Source organism: Acomys minous (genome assembly GCF_964271855.1).
Source record: "Acomys minous genome assembly, chromosome: 2".
Classification (NCBI taxonomy): domain Eukaryota; kingdom Metazoa; phylum Chordata; class Mammalia; order Rodentia; family Muridae; genus Acomys; species Acomys minous.
This window is the reverse complement of record NC_140484.1, coordinates 116070366-116085658: the sequence shown is the minus strand read 5'-3', so window position 1 is coordinate 116085658 and position 15293 is coordinate 116070366. Positions and strand designations below refer to the sequence as shown.

The 15293-nt window shown below is 47.5% G+C and overlaps 1 protein-coding gene across 4 annotated transcripts in view; it reads left to right on the top strand.

Annotated features, from left to right (window-relative positions):
- Nucleotides 1-15293, top strand: part of CRTC3 (CREB regulated transcription coactivator 3) — a 109438-nt gene that overhangs the window by 75313 nt on the left and 18832 nt on the right. For 3 of the 4 annotated variants that reach the window (XM_084772437.1, XM_084772436.1, XM_084772434.1), the window contains exons 7-10: nt 4230-4265; nt 5919-6004; nt 7591-7640; nt 15026-15243. In XM_084772437.1, coding sequence (XP_084628563.1) covers nt 4230-4265; nt 5919-6004; nt 7591-7640; nt 15026-15243 — 390 coding nt within the window. The remainder of the gene's footprint in view (nt 1-4229; nt 4266-5918; nt 6005-7590; nt 7641-15025; nt 15244-15293) is intronic. The other variant, XM_084772435.1, reaches the window with a different exon arrangement.

Genomic DNA, 15293 nt, shown 5'->3' with positions numbered 1-15293 from the left:
GTCAACCAGCAACAAGCTCAGACTCACAGTATTAAAGAGACGGTTTAACATCAAATAGCCTGTTAATGATGTTTGTCTACTGACACAAGCACCTAAGCTCTAAAGAGTCACCAAGCGCTGGGGAGAACGCTCAGCAGGTGAAATCCTGGCTGTGCAAACATGAGAGCCTGTGATTGTATCCCCAGAATCCATGTAAAAGCCAGATGTCGCAGTACTTCCATGGGGGGGGGGGGCGGGGTGGAGACAGGAGGCTCTCCAGGAGTTCATAGGCCAATAGCCTGGAGTACCCAGCAGCAAATGAAAAGAGCCTGCCTTGAAGAAAGCCGAAGGACCAACACCCAGGCTGTCTTCCGACTTCCACATGCACACACGCCATGGCTCCTGTGTGCGCACACATTCACACACACACATACATGCGCACGCACACACAGAGAGGGGGGAAGAGGAGGGGCAGAGAGAATAAAATAAAATATGAAACAAAGGTGTGTTATCAGGGTAGCAGACTGAGCCTTTCCGACTTGGAAGGCTGAGACTCTAGAAACTCCTCTTAAGATGCACTGTGGTTACAATCTGTACACCTTGTCTTTCTGTTTCACAGGAAGTCTGTGGGGAGTTATTTAGGCTTGCTAGACGTGGGAGCACATAAAAGGATGTATTGAGGAGCCGGGCGGTGGTGGCGCACGCCTTTAATCCCAGCACTCGGGAGACAGACAGGTGGATCGCTGTGAGTTCGAGGCCAGCCTGAGGTCAGCCTTTTAAGGCTTCAAGGCTACCAGGTTTCCTGCAACACATGTGACCTTGGTCATTGCTGTCCTGTCCCCTGTGGGATTGCTGTGGATCAGTCTCCTCTATTCCCTGATAACTAGTCATTACTCTGTGCTTTTTGGTTTGTTTGGGGTTTTTTTGTTATTTGTTATTTGTTTGTTTGTCTCGAGACAGAGTTTCTCTGTGTAGCCCTGGCTGTCCTGGACTCCCTTTGTAGACCAGACTGGCCTCAAACTCACAGAGATCTGCCTGCCTCTGCCTCCTGAGTGCTGGGATTAAAGGCGTGCGCCACCATGCCCATTTTAAATGTGGCTATTTTATTAGATGTTAATCTCAAATAAACCTGTTACTCATTGCTGCCGCTGTCCTCTGGTCACTTGAGTGGAACACCTGAGAGTGATATTTTCTCTCTCGTATTGTCTTCCCCTTCCCCCAACACTGCGGTCATAGTCAGGGTCTGCTCTTCCTCTCTCTGTGGCGTGCCTGGTAGTTTTGGTCCTCGCTGCCATGGGCCCTACTTCACTGCTTCTTGTCCAGTCTTCTGGTTTTCTATCTGGTGTCTTGGCCTCGAGGCTGTCCCAAAGGCTCATTTCTAGCCCATGCCTCTCTCTGTTCTGCACTTCATCCCAGTGACCAGCAGACTCTGTCACCATGGCTCCCAACGCTCTAGCTTGTGCATAGCCAGGCTTCCCCATTCCCTACCCCTGCAGAACAGTCTGCCTCTGCTCCCCTTTTCCTTCCTCCGCCCCACTCCTCCTGTTTCACTGAGGCAGCCCTTTAGCGGCATTTCCACCCGCCTCAACTCCTCCAGGCCCAGCACACTGGCTAGGAGCATGGACTTTGGGAAGTCCCCCTGCCCAGAGTGCTGGTCCCAGAACTAGCAGTGTGGTCTTGGGCATGATGAGAGCCCAAAACTCATACGGTTGCTCCAAAAGTTACACGAGACCATTGTGAGGGGTGCCTGGCACGCAGCAAGTGTTATCATCTTCCTTCTTCTTCCTCGCTGCCTACCCAGGGCTGAAGCCTGCCTCCTGCTCCAGGCTGGGGCACTAGCAGGATACATGCGGGAAATCTGCTTGCCTCTGAGATTCACGTGGTGTTGTAGGGACTGGTCAACGTTAGTAATCAAACTCAGAGTGTATTGAAGGTGAAGCAATTCTTAACATACCATAATAGACCGTTGCATAAAATGTAAGTTATCATTTTTAATATGATAATCACATTTCAATAACTGTAATGGTGAAGTTCCCTGCCCTTTCTTAAAAAGCCAAAATTTGATCCGGGCGTGGTGGCGCACGCCTGTAATCCCAGCACTTGGGAGGCAGAGGCAGGTGGATCACTGTGAGTTCGAGGCCAACCTAGTCTACAAAGTGAGTCTAGGACAACCAAGGCTACACAAAGAAGCCTTGTCTGGGGAAAAAAAAAAGCCAAAATTTGGGGCTGTAGAGATGGCTCAGAGGTTAAAGAGCACTGGCTGTCCTTCTAAAGGTCCTGAGTTCAATTCCCAGAAAGCACATGGTGGCTCACAACCATCTATAATGTGATCTGGTGCCCTCTCTGGAATGCAGGTTACATGCAGGCAGAGCACTTAAAAAAAAAAAAAAAAAAAAAAAGTCAAGACGCTTCTCTCCTCCTCCTGTCAGTGCTGAGGCTGGATTTTGCCTGTGTTGTCTCTGCACTGTGTTTTCTGCATCCTGTCCACATGGCCTTTACCTAGAGTGCTAAATCACAGCCTGAATAAGCAGCAGCTCTGGGTAGCTTGGCCAATTTGCATTGCTTCTTTCCTTCTTTCTTTTTCTTTTAAAATTTAAAAAATATTTATTTATTTATGCATTTATGCACATGAGTGCTCTGTCTTCATGAATACCAGCAGAGGGCACCAGATCTCATCATAGATGGTTGTGAGCCACCATGTGGTTGCTGGGAATTGAACTCAGGACCTCCGGAAGGGCAGCTAGCGCTCTTAACTCCTGAGCTATCTCTCCAGCCCCTCCACCCCCACCCCTTTTTCCTTTTGAACAGGGTTTTTTCTGTGTTCAACAACTCATTCTATAGACCAGGCTGGCCTAGAACTCAGAGATCTGCCTGCCTCCTGAGTTCTGAAGTTAAAGGCTTCTTCTTTACTTTTATATTTTTTACTTTGTTTGTTTGTGTGCTGGACCCATCTGTCACAGTGCTAGGCAAGCACTCTACTGCTGAATGACATATAATTCACACACCTGCATCAGCATCTTCTAAAGGCTGGGTCTTTAACAAATTTACCTTAGTGGTCTTGTAGATGCACTAAAAAGTTTTTAGTCACTAGCTTAGATTCTGTTTACTGGAGGGCTGGGCGACATCCTGTGTTTTGTGAGTATGTTTAGTTGATGCGCTCTTGGCACCTTTGGGATCTCCTAGTGTCCATCCTGCCCCTGGCCCTGGCTTTGCCGCCTTCAGAATTTTCTGCCACATTCTGTCTTACTGTCTGCGCTGCATCACCTGCCCCCAGCCCTCTATTGCACACTGCAGGAACTGAGCAAGTGTCTGCTGAACAAATGATTATTAGGTGTTTCAGTTTTAAAGACCAGTTGAGCTAATTTATAGTTTAACCATTTCATCTAGAAACTTACCTAAGGTGAGCTATGTTTAAGGGCTTAGACTTCAATTTCTATCCCAATCTATGCTGAGAGCTCACATGGTGCAGTTGATTGCTCAGAGGAGAAGGGTTAGCTAGTCTGTGTTGGGGGTGGCTCCTGGGTGTGGCTTAGAGCTGCGGCAGGGGCTGTGCTTGGTGTGCAGCATGCTGCATGGGCTAGCTGGTCTCCAGGCAAGACTGGTGCCAAATCAGCCTTTAAAACTCTCTGTGAATAGCTGTCACATACAGCCTTGCCTTGCTTTAGACTCCAGATAGGTTTTGTTTTAACAGCTCGTGTAAGGATCCAGGGTATGTTACAGCGTCCATTATGGACTCCAGGTTACCTGCCTTTCCCTAGAATAACACACTGGGGCTGTGAAAAGACAAGCTCTTTTGCTTTGTGTTTTGACAACAGATTCTCAGACTTTGTCAACCACTGTTGTCTTGAGACGGGGTCAACAGGAACATTTAAGACTAAAACAGTGCAGATCAGCACTTGTCCAGATAGCCTGCAGTGTCTTAGTCCTAAATGCTCTTGCTGACCCTTGTCGGAGTTCTAGGGGAGGGGATTGGGGGGGGATAACATTGAGGATGTAATCTGAATAAATTAAAAAATTTTTAAAGGATTAAGACACCTTTAAAGGAAAAGTATTTGGACACCAACTCTGACTCAGAATAACTGCATCTGTTTACAGTATGAATGCTAAAGATCCTTGAATGAGCTTTGATATCTCAAAACTATTGTAGAATTTTCAAAAATTATATTTCAAGTCAAAGAGTTATTCTAATGCATACATAAATGAGAGCCCCACATATAAAAGTGTGTGTGTGTTTTTCTCTTTCCTACCAGGTTTCTGTGATGGTGAAAATGATGGCCATGTGGAAGGTATGAACAGATGTTGGGGTGGGGTGCATTTGTGTGTGTGTGTGTGTGTGTGTGTGTGTGTGTGTGTGTTTATCATATTTCTGTAAAGGCTGTCAACTGTTACTTGGTTTACTTATCCTAGATGCTCTAAGAAAATTGGCTAGATAAGATCAAAGCCATGAGAAAGGAAATGTGACTAGATTACAATGATCTCCTGTTACCCAAGTCCCCTCAGTACCACAGTCACAAGGTTGTGCAAGGAAGCAAAAGTTGTAACCACATAAAAATGTGAATTAGCTGAGCACTTAGGCAGCTATTCCACTGCCTTCCCTCAGCACTGCCTGGGCCCATTTAGGAAGTCACCGTGAGTAACTGATAGGTTTTAATAGCAGCGTAGGGCAGATGAAGCCCAGGGTTCACCACATGAGCCAGGCATCTTGGTGGGCTCCTGTCAGCCTCCATTTGGGAGGCAGAGGCAGGAGGGTCAGCAGTTCAGGGATAGCCTTGAGACCAGCCTGAGATATATGAGATCCTATCTCAAAGAAAGGAAAGTAAGTGCAAATTTGTTATAAGGTAGAAGTATACATTTTGCAGATACTGAGCTTCGTAAACCCAGTTAAAACCATGCTAGAGACCTGCTGCATTGACACTGAAGGCCATCAACAAATGGGAGCCTGTCCCTGTCACTTAGTCATTCAGTCCCGGGCACTTTAGCTCTTTAGAAGCTGAGGTGTGATTTTCATAATCTGAAGCTGAGCGGCTATGTTAATTTGTGTGTCACAGAGACCAGGCTTGTGGAGGACATGGTCACCAACGGTCTCCTGCATGAGAAGCAGAGCCCTCTCACTCACCCTCACGCTCCTTCTCTGAGCAAACCGTTTTAGGTGCTGAATAAAATCATAAAAACTTAAAAAAAAAAATAAAAATAAAAGTAAAAATAAATAAAAACTTGAATCTGGTTCATCGGAGCATTAGGGGGAGAAATGAAGAAGTGGCCTCGCGGCCATCCCCAGTTAATTCTTCAAAGAATTCCCAACAAAGCTGCATGTGGAAAGAAACTACAATGAACTCCTCAAAGGAAACAGCCTGCTAAGGCACGGAAGCCCGTCCCAGGCACCTTGCTGTCACTGATCTCTTGTGATGCTCCCTTCTGGCCTTCATAGGACAGAACATGCAGGCAAAAACAGTCATGCACATAACATAATATAGTGAATAAAGAAAAAGGAATGTGTTAAAAATAAATATTTGCTAAAGAAATTCTGTTCACCAGGCAGGGTGCACATACCTATAATCCCTCCACGCCAGAGACAAAGACTGGAGGATGGCTGCAAGTCTGAGGCCAGCCTGGGCTACATAGCAGGTTCCAGGACAGACGACTCTAAATGCTAAAAGCCATTAAAGAAAAATGTTTTTCTTTCTTTTTTCTTTTTTCCTTTTTTTTTTTTTTTTTTTTTTTTTTTTTGATAGGGTCTGTCAGTGTAGCCTCAGCTGTCCTGGAACTTCCTATGTACAATAGGCTGGCCTCAAATTCACAGAGATCCGTCTCTAACTCTCTAGTGGTGGGATTAAATGTTTGCAACCACAGTTGCAGTTTTAAACAAAGCAGATTTACTTGGCCAAGAGTTGGCTGCCCTCTAATTCTAATTCAGTGACTGTGCTTCTTCTCGCCTTCAGCAGCATCCTTCCCTGGCCCGCTGAAGGAAGAGAATCTGTTAAATGTTCCAAAGCCACTGCCTAGACAACTGTGGGAGACCAAGGAGGTGGGTGACCAGTCCCCAGCTGTGCTTGTCGTCCTGGCTGGCTGCCCCGCAGAGGCGGAAACCAGAGCTGGGAAAAGGGAAGAGAGGGTTTGCCTGGACTGTGATGGGTGCTGGAGAGCCATAGTGGGGAATGCCATCCCAAAGTCAGTATGGTTGTGTTGGTGAATTACCACAGTGATCTGTGGCTTCCTCACTCCCCTGCGACTGCTGCTTCTCAGGGCACAAATGGGCCCTGCTTGGGAGCCTTCTCCAGCCTCCGCTGGGAACTGCTGTCAGTTGATCCTTTCTGAAATCAAAGCCCTTTGACCTGAGCTCTCTGAGAGACAGCAGATGACTCATCTGTTTACTATGATCTCTTTGAGCCTCGAATGTTAGTATCTAAAAGCCTACTCTCTGGCCTCCACCTCACTTTGTCAACCTCGCCCACTGTGGAGAGGGAGGCCCCACAGTGCAGTGGCGGAGCTTGGCCTCATTCTGTAAAGAGCTGCCTTGTGAGAGTGGTCCCCCCTCCCAGCCCCCAGTGATGCTCCCATGCAGTGAGAGTGGTCCCCCCTCCCAGCCCCCAGTGATGCTCCCATGCAGTGAGAGTGGTCCCTCCTCCCAGCCCCCAGTGATGCTCCCATGCAGTGAGAGTGGTCCCCCCTCCCAGCCCCCAGTGATGCTCCCATGCAGTGAGAGTGGTCCCTCCTCCCAGCCCCCAGTGATGCTCCCATGCAGTGAGAGTGGTCCCCCTCCCAGCCCCCAGTGATGCTCCCACGCAGTGGGTTGTTTGGTCTCAGTCCTTAGCTGTCCTCTCCTCTCAGGATCCCATGATCCTGCTCCTTTTCCCCCATCAAGTCTACAGGAAGTCTCTGCTAGCATTAGGGTGGTCTTGAAAGCGTTTTATAAAAGCCACATGCATAGTTGATGTTTTATCTTTAGGGGCCTAAAAGAACAAAGCTTTAAAAGCCACATATTTAAACAGTACTCTGTCCTCTTGGCTGTAGAAGGTGGTTTTGGAAACCTTTTTCAAAAGACAGAAAACAAGTGTGTAGGAGTGCGCTCCCCCCCCCCCCCCCCCCCCCCGCAGAACTGCTGTCTGGAGAAACAATCTCATCACCCTTGGTCCTGTGCCTGTGCAGTGCCCATCTCTGTCCCTCACCAACTTATATCTAGTTGGATTGTCCTTTTCCTTTAACAGTTGCTCCCTATTCCATTACCCTGTTTGGCTTTTTTTTTTCTTTTTCTTCTCCTCCTCCTCCTCCTCTTCTTCCTCCTTCTTCCTCTTCTTCTTCTTCTTCTCTCTCACCAATTAAAAAAAATGTAAACATTGCATATGCAAAACATTTGCCTTTTTGAAAGAAATAACATTTAACTAGAAGACAAACTAATAAGGCATCAAGTTAAGAAAATGTGTTAATGTTATACTTATTTTGAATGAAAGTTTAAGAAATTTAAAATTCTTCAAAACCTAAATGGATACTTTGTGAAGATGCCCTTGGGCTGTTCTATCTGTCGCTGGCTCTAACTGAGGTACCTAGATCCCCACTTTGCAAACACTTGAATTTAGCTGTACACTAAGCCCAGCTTTCTTTGTCTCTCCCTAGATCCAGTCCCTGTCTGGGCGCCCTCGATCCTGTGATGTTGGGGGTGGCAGGTAAGTAATGCTCCTCCCACTGAAGGTTCTGGAATGTCTCTGCTCTGTCACAGAGCCGAGAAATGGAACTTGCTGTCCATGAATCCAGGCAACTGCAGTTGTGTAAAAACAGCTGTTCTCTTTGTACTCACATTTCATGTATTTGAGGCAGTTCCACTGAACAACTGCCAAAAGCCAATACAATCACCATGAATGTGTTTGAGTATAGCCTAACTGAAAGGAACATATGTGTTTGTATGGAGTGAGGTTACCTTCTTTATCTTCAAGTTATAGAGATTGAGAAAGTACTGCTGTATTCTTAGCTTGGTACTGATTCTATTCTACTCCTCTTTGAAATTAGGTTCCAGCATGTATTTTCTGCTAAATTGATAACTTAATATTTTAGCAATATTAAACATTAATATTTTTTTAAAAAGATAATAGCCCAACTGACTCTGGGCACGCAGAGCCTGCCTGGTGGAAGCAGAAGTGTGCATGTGTCAACTGCAGCCTGTGGCAGGCCATGGTATCTCTTGGCAGGAAAGGAAAACATTAGATAATTTGATTGTTTACATAAAAGTTGATTTTAAAAGTTCCATGGATGCAGTGCCTCTAAGCTGCACATGCAAAAAAATGTTCAAAGCAGTAAATTTTATAGTAAATACATTTTAATACAATTTTTAAAAATCAATAAATAAGATTAAGATTTGCAATTTAAAGTAAGTCTACTGCACTATTGAGTAATTAATGTTCTTTTGTTTTGAGGCAAGAATCTCACTGTGTAACCCTGACTGGAACTCATTATGTAGACTAGGCTGGTCTTGAACCGAAATCATCCTGTATCTGCCTCTCAAGTGCTGAGATTAAAGGTGTGTGCCACCAACTCAGCTTAATAAATTGATTTTATAACATACAGATTTATTTTCTAAAAGATTTCAGATAGACTATAAAAACACATATAATATAAAAATTCTTATAAGCTGGATGCTATTGGTACATGCCTGTAATCCCAGTACTCAGGGAGGCAGAGGCAGATGGATTTTTGTGAGTTTGAGGCCAGCCTGGTCTACAGAATGAGTTCCAGGACAGCCAAGGTTACACAGAGAAACCCTGTCTATAAAAACAAAAACCCACCTTATAGTAGAAACAAACAAAAACCCTTATAGAACAAACAGATCTGAAAAGTTTGTGAGAAAGATGAGGCTAAGGAAGAATAAGAGGCGGAAGGGACTGTGAAGCCTGGGTATTGACGCACAGAGGGAGCCTGGTGTGGGTGACTCAATTGAGGACCCTTGGGCTGGACAGTGTCCTGAGAGAACACTGAGAAAGCTGCATGGGGTTTGTCAAAGTGTCTCTCAGCAAAGTCCCACAGCCTGAGACCAGAGCCAACTCAGCAGCAGAAAGTCTTCCCAGGACCAAATCAATGCAGTTTGAAAATGAGACTTTTGCATGATCTAGCTTGACACAAACCCCCACTTTAGAAGCTCTATGTGTGAAGTAAATTAGCTCCAGGCCATTCCGAAATAGTATTTCACAAAATCTCCTGAGTGCACAGCAGTCCATCAGGGCACTGTCTACGGCTTGGAGGTACTTTTCTGGCCAGTTTATTATAAACTGTAAACAATAGCCTGAACTGACTTCTTTAGAGAACCTCTTGGGGACATGACAGGACAAAGAAGACCAGCCTATCCAGAGATGCAGGACCCTCCTACAGATAGGGCCAATGTTTATAAGAACAAATTTGAGGGCTAGGATTGTAGCTTGGCTAATAAAGTACTTGCGTGTCATGCATAAAACCATAGTTGCAGTCCCAGCCCTGCAGAAACTAGGCCTAGTGGTGCCCAGCCACAGTCCCAGGACTCAGGAGGGAGTGCAGAAGCCTCTGAAGTCCATGCTCATCCTCTGCCACATAGCAAGCTTGAGGCCAGCCTGGGGTAATTTATACCCTTTCTTTAAAAAACAAAAACTGTGGGGGAGGAGAACTAAAGATATGACCCTAAGGGTAAGAACTTGCTGTGCAAAAATAAGGCCCTGAGTTCAAATCCCTAGTATACATGTGAAACACGGAGCATGGTTGTATGCACCTGCGACTCCAGCGCTGTGGGAGGAATGGGAACATGAGAGTCGCTGGAGCTCGCTGACCGCCAGCCTTGTTCCAGGTTCAGTGAGAAGCTGTCAAGGAAACAAGGCCGAGAATGACTTAAAGCAGGACACCAGCATCCTCTAGCCTCTGTGCGTGCAGCCCCACACATACAATTAATTAATTAATTAACTGAAAGCATATCTTGGCTGACACCTCAAACAAATCAACGCTCAAGGCTCTCATGCCCTGTATCGTAGAGCTAACTGCAGCCAGTTAGCACTGGAGAGCTCTGAAGCTCTGAAGCTAGTCACTGCTAGGCGAGGGACATTGCCTTCCTGCTCTTACGCTAACCATAGCATTCCGTCAGTTCATGCACATGGTTATTGACTCCGGATTTTAAGGACCAGATCCAACAATAAACAGAACAGTCAGTCCCTGCTTGCAAGTGCCGGTGTTCTTAAGTGAAACAGATAGGGAAAGGAGCACAGTAGGGAGATGGGTGTTGATAGGGACCCGGAACAGCAAGCGCAAAGCCCCTGGCGAGCGAAAGGAAGCCGAGCGAAAGGAAGCCGTGTGGTTGGATCACACTGAGACCTGATCCACAGGAGGGATTTGAACCAGGAAGAACAGTGCTTGCCTTACCTCAGACAAAGCAGGACTGGAGTAATCGTAACAACATTCGGGAAGTGGCCATTTGTATTTCTATGAACTCCAGAGTTATTTTGCTGTCACGAATGAGCAGACTCACCTTGGTCATATCAGTACCTTCCTCTTTGCTGGTGGCCTCAGCCCACCTGGCCATTGGTCTGTTTGTCTCTGCCTTCATTCCTAGGTCCTGACACAGGAAGCTCACCTGCTCCTGCAGTGAGCTACTCCACTGTCTGAGTTTTAGATTTTTAGTACTTGAACTCTGACTCTATAGCTAGTTCTGCGCATCCAGCCATCTGAAGGCTGAGGTTTACATGCATGTTTCTATAGCCTTTCTTCCTGGCTCATCCACATGGCCCCATCTCCTGCCGGTTTTCTCCCTAACCTCCACGGTTGGCTTCTCCATGTTCCTGAGGCTATTAGAGAGCACACGCTAACTTCCTTCTGCGGCTGACACCCCCAGCCTCTCCTTCCTGATCCAGGTGCATCTCTTCCATTTCCTGCTCCCCCTCCCCCACTGCACTGCCTTCTCCTCTCTGGCTCCCTGGATGCTCAGCCACAAAATACATGTATTGAGAAGTATTTTGCCTGCATGTATGTCTGTGTGCCATGTGGATGCCATGTGTTGTAGGCCAGAAGAGGGCATCATATCCTCTGAAACTGGAGTTATAGATGATCTGAGCCTCCATGAATGCTGCTGAACCTGGGGCTTCTGGGCAACCAGTCCTCTCAACTCCTGAGACCTCTCTCCAGCTAGCTACACTTTTTGAAAGTAGGCCAGCTTCTGCTTCCACTGTTTCAGTATGACTGTCCTCCACACTGTGGGTTGCCTCCTCCAGGGCTTCCCTCAGCGAGGGACATCCCACTGCAAGTCATCCTGTGCAGCCAAGCTGAGGGAGGATCCTATCTAAGATAGGATTTTTGTTCTTACCCATCTTCCTGCCCCTCCCCGTAGTCCATCATCGGCCCTAGTGTGGCCCCGTCTTAGTGACTGGCTTCCCCTGGCCAGAAGCCAGGAGTCACTCTCCGGTCTTGACACAGAAGCCTCTGGCATCCGTTCCCACGTCTCTGTTCCCAGTTCTTATTCAGTGCACTCTCCAGTTGGATAACTCGGCAAGTTGCCCCTGCTCAAGCTCACCTGAATTCTTTAGCTTTCAACCTTGGCCTCCAGGAGGCCCCTCCCCCCATGTGCTGGCCACTCCTCCATTCTAGAGACCATCAGGCTCTGCTGTTGCAGGAGTGGGTGGGGTCACTTCACAAGCCGCACTCCCCATGGCTGCCTCTTGCTCTGTCGGAGCTGCCGCCTACAGACCCCGGTGCCAGTGGCCGCACCTGATCGCTGCTCCACAATGCGTGCTGTGTTGAGTAAACCATTCCTTCTCCCTTCTCTGGCTCGTGTGGTTTTCTTCATCCATCCCTCTGCCGTCGGCCACACTGCTCTGTGGTGGATTAGGCTGGGCCACTGCAAGAGCCTCCCATCTGGTCTGCGACCCTCTTTCTGCTCCCATAAGTCCTCTTTCACACTGTACCACAGTAGCATCTCTAGCTGGCACTTGGCTCCCTCTCTCCTACGGTCCCAGACTTGACTCTTCCCACCAGCATCGTCTCCTGTGTTTTCTCGCCCGTCTGCCACTCCCACTGCACCTCTCAACACCTGCACTACCTGCACTGGCTCCGGCCACACCAGCATCGTGAGGAGCCTGGTGTCATGTCCCAAGCAAAGTCTTCCTCACCACAACTCTTCTTTGGCATCTGGTTTTGTGCCTCTTGGTTGTGTCCCCCTAGTCACTCCTAGCACAGCACAGCATGCTTCTTACTGTACTGCAGCTGCCTGCCTGGCCGTTCTGGTGCTCCATCTACAGACTCAAGAACATGATTCCTTCATAGAGGACTAAGAAGCCCTGGCCCTTAGACGGCCCGGTCCCAAGCCGCCAGAGCTCAATGGCTGCAGGGACCCCAGTGCACATGTATGTGGGATAGCCGCATACCTGCCTCCCAGTGCGGTCCAGGGCTGGGTAGGGAAAGGAAATACAGGCTAAGGATTGGGCTGCCTGTCCAAGGTGTGCTAGTGCAGGGCCCCAAGAATTCTGAGACGTCCACATTCTAAAGGTATGCTTTGTCAAGACACAAGGTTTTGTTCCTTTGCTTTATAACTTTGGAAGATTAAAACAGGGGTTGGAGACAGGGCTCAGTGGGTAAGAGCTTTTGCCATGAAAGCTTAAGGATCTGAGTTTAAATTCCCAGCACCCTTGTAAAAAACTGGGTATGGCTGCACGCATGCCTATAACCCCACTGTGGTAGGGAGTGGAGGCAGGAGGATCACTGGGGCTTGCTGGCTTCCAGCCAAGTTCCAGGTCCAGTGAGAGACCCTGTCTCAAGAGAATAAAGTAGAGAGTAATGGAGCAGGACACCTGACATCCTACCCTGGCCTCTGCATATATGCCCCCCTCCCAACACACACAGATTACACAGATGCAATACTAACTTGCATTTGCAATTTGCATTCTTGCCCCAGGTATGTGCATATCAAGGACAAACCCAACCATGAACATACACCTTCCTTGTTCGTCATTCCCTCTTGGGCCTCTCCTTGTGCCTGGCACACAATGACCAGTCAATGGTTTTAGTAAATGAATGGCAGTGTTTCCTTTCAAAATCATGGAAACCTGGCTAGTGAGATGGTTCAGTAGTAAAGAGCACTTGCTGCTTGCTCTACACAGGACTTGATGGGTGGCCTACAACCACTTGTAACTGCAGTTCCAGGGGTCCAACACCCTTTCTTAGTTAGGGTTACCAGTGTTGAGATGAAACACCATGGCCAAAAGCAGCTTTAGGGGAGAAAAGTGTTTATTTTTCTCACAGTTCATATAGCAGTTCATCATCAAAAGTGGTGAGGACAGGAACCATGGAGGCAGGGCCATGGAGGCAGGAGCCATGGAGGCAGGACCATGGAGGCAGGAGACATGGAGGCAGGAGACATGGAGGCAGGACCATGGAGGACAGGAGACATGGAGGACAGGACCATGGAGGCAGGACCATGGAGGCAGGAGACATGGAGGCAGGACCATGGAGGCAGGAGACATGGAGGACAGGAGACATGGAGGCAGGACCATGGAGGCAGGAGACATGGAGGCAGGACCATGGAGGACAGGAGACATGGAGGACAGGACCATGGAGACAGGACCATGGAGGCAGGACCATGGAGGCAGGACCATGGAGGACAGGACCATGGAGGACAGGACCATGGAGGCAGGACCATGGAGGCAGGACCATGGAGGACAGGACCATGGAGGACAGGAGCCATGGAGGCAGGAGCCATGGAGGCAGGAGCCATGGAGGCAGGAGCCATGGAGGTAGGAGTTTATGCAGAGGCCATATAGGACTGCTGCTTACTGGCTTGCTCCACATGGCATTCTCAGCCATATAGAACCCAGGGCCGCTAGCCCAGGGGTATCCCCATCCATAATGTGCTGGGCCCTCCCACATCAATTACTAATTAAGAAAAATGCCCTACAGGCCTGCCTGTAGCCAGATCTTCTGGAGGCATTTTCCCAGTTGAAGTTCCCACCTTTTAGGTGACTTTCTGTTGTTGTTGTTGTTGTTTTGGTGTTTTCAAGACAAGGCTTCTCTGTGAGGCTCCAGCTATCCTGGAACTCACTTCAGCTGGTCTCAAACCCATAGAGATCCACCTGCCTCTCCCTCCCGAGTGCTGGGGTTAAAGACGTGCACCACCACTGCTCGGCCCTTTCAGATGACTTTAGCTTGTGTCAAGTTGCCATAAAACTATCTAGCACAACTCTCTTCAGGCCTCCAAGGACATTTGCATTCCTGTGAATGCACAGACACACACATACACACAACCCACATAAACAAATAAAAATAAATATTTGAAAAGTGAAAATTGTTATGTTTTTAAAGATTATGAAAATGTATTTGAAACAATATACCCTGGAAGGTATCTAGTTACCCAAAGATACTTTGTGTGTGTGTGTGTATGTTTGGTAGCAAAAATAATTTGGCAGCTAGCAAAAGGAGTTCTAAATATGATGTAATATCTTATATTTTATGTAGTGACTTAGAATTTCCAAAGTACTTTTGCATTCATAATCTAATCTGATCTGGAAAATACCCCTGTAAGGTAAGCATGGGTGAAGTGATCTGTCTCATTTAATGAGTTAAGAAGTTGCATTCCAGAGAACGTTAAGCTGATAGATTGTATTCTTTTTTTTAAATATGACTTTATTTGTTTTTCCCTCATTTTTATTGCCTCTTCGAGATTTATACAGTATATTTTGATAATATTCACTCTCCCCAATTCCTTCCAGAACCATTCCCCTTTTCCTACCCACCAACTTGTCAACTTGACTTTTTTCTTGTTTTTGTTTTTTTGTTTTTGGTTTTTTGGTTTTTCGAGACAGGGTTTCTCTATGTAGCCCTGGCTGTCCTGGACTCACTTTGTAAAACCAAGCTGGCCTTAAACTCACAGAGATCCACCTGCCTCTGCCTCCCAAGTGCTGGGACTAAAGGTGTGTACCACCACACCCGACCTACCGTATTCTTAGGAGAGGCAGCATCTGCAGTGGGCCTTTAGTCAGTGACAAAGAAGAGGCATCATATGTGTCCCATTCTCCAACAGGCAAGTGCATTTAGAAAGTAACCCTTTCTCTTCTTTCAGTGCTTTTCCACATAATGGCCAAAACATAGGCCTCTCACCGTTCCTGGGGACCCTGAACACTGGAGGGTCACTACCAGATCTCACCAACCTCCACTACTCAGCGCCCATGCCGGCCTCCCTGGACACCAGCGACCACCTCTTTGGTAGCATGAGTGTGGGGAACAGTGTGGGCAACCTGCCAGCCGCTATGACTCACCTGGGCATAAGGAACTCCTCGGGTGAGTACGCCCACTTAGAAGTGGCCTGGGCCGTGTCCCCTCGTGTGTCT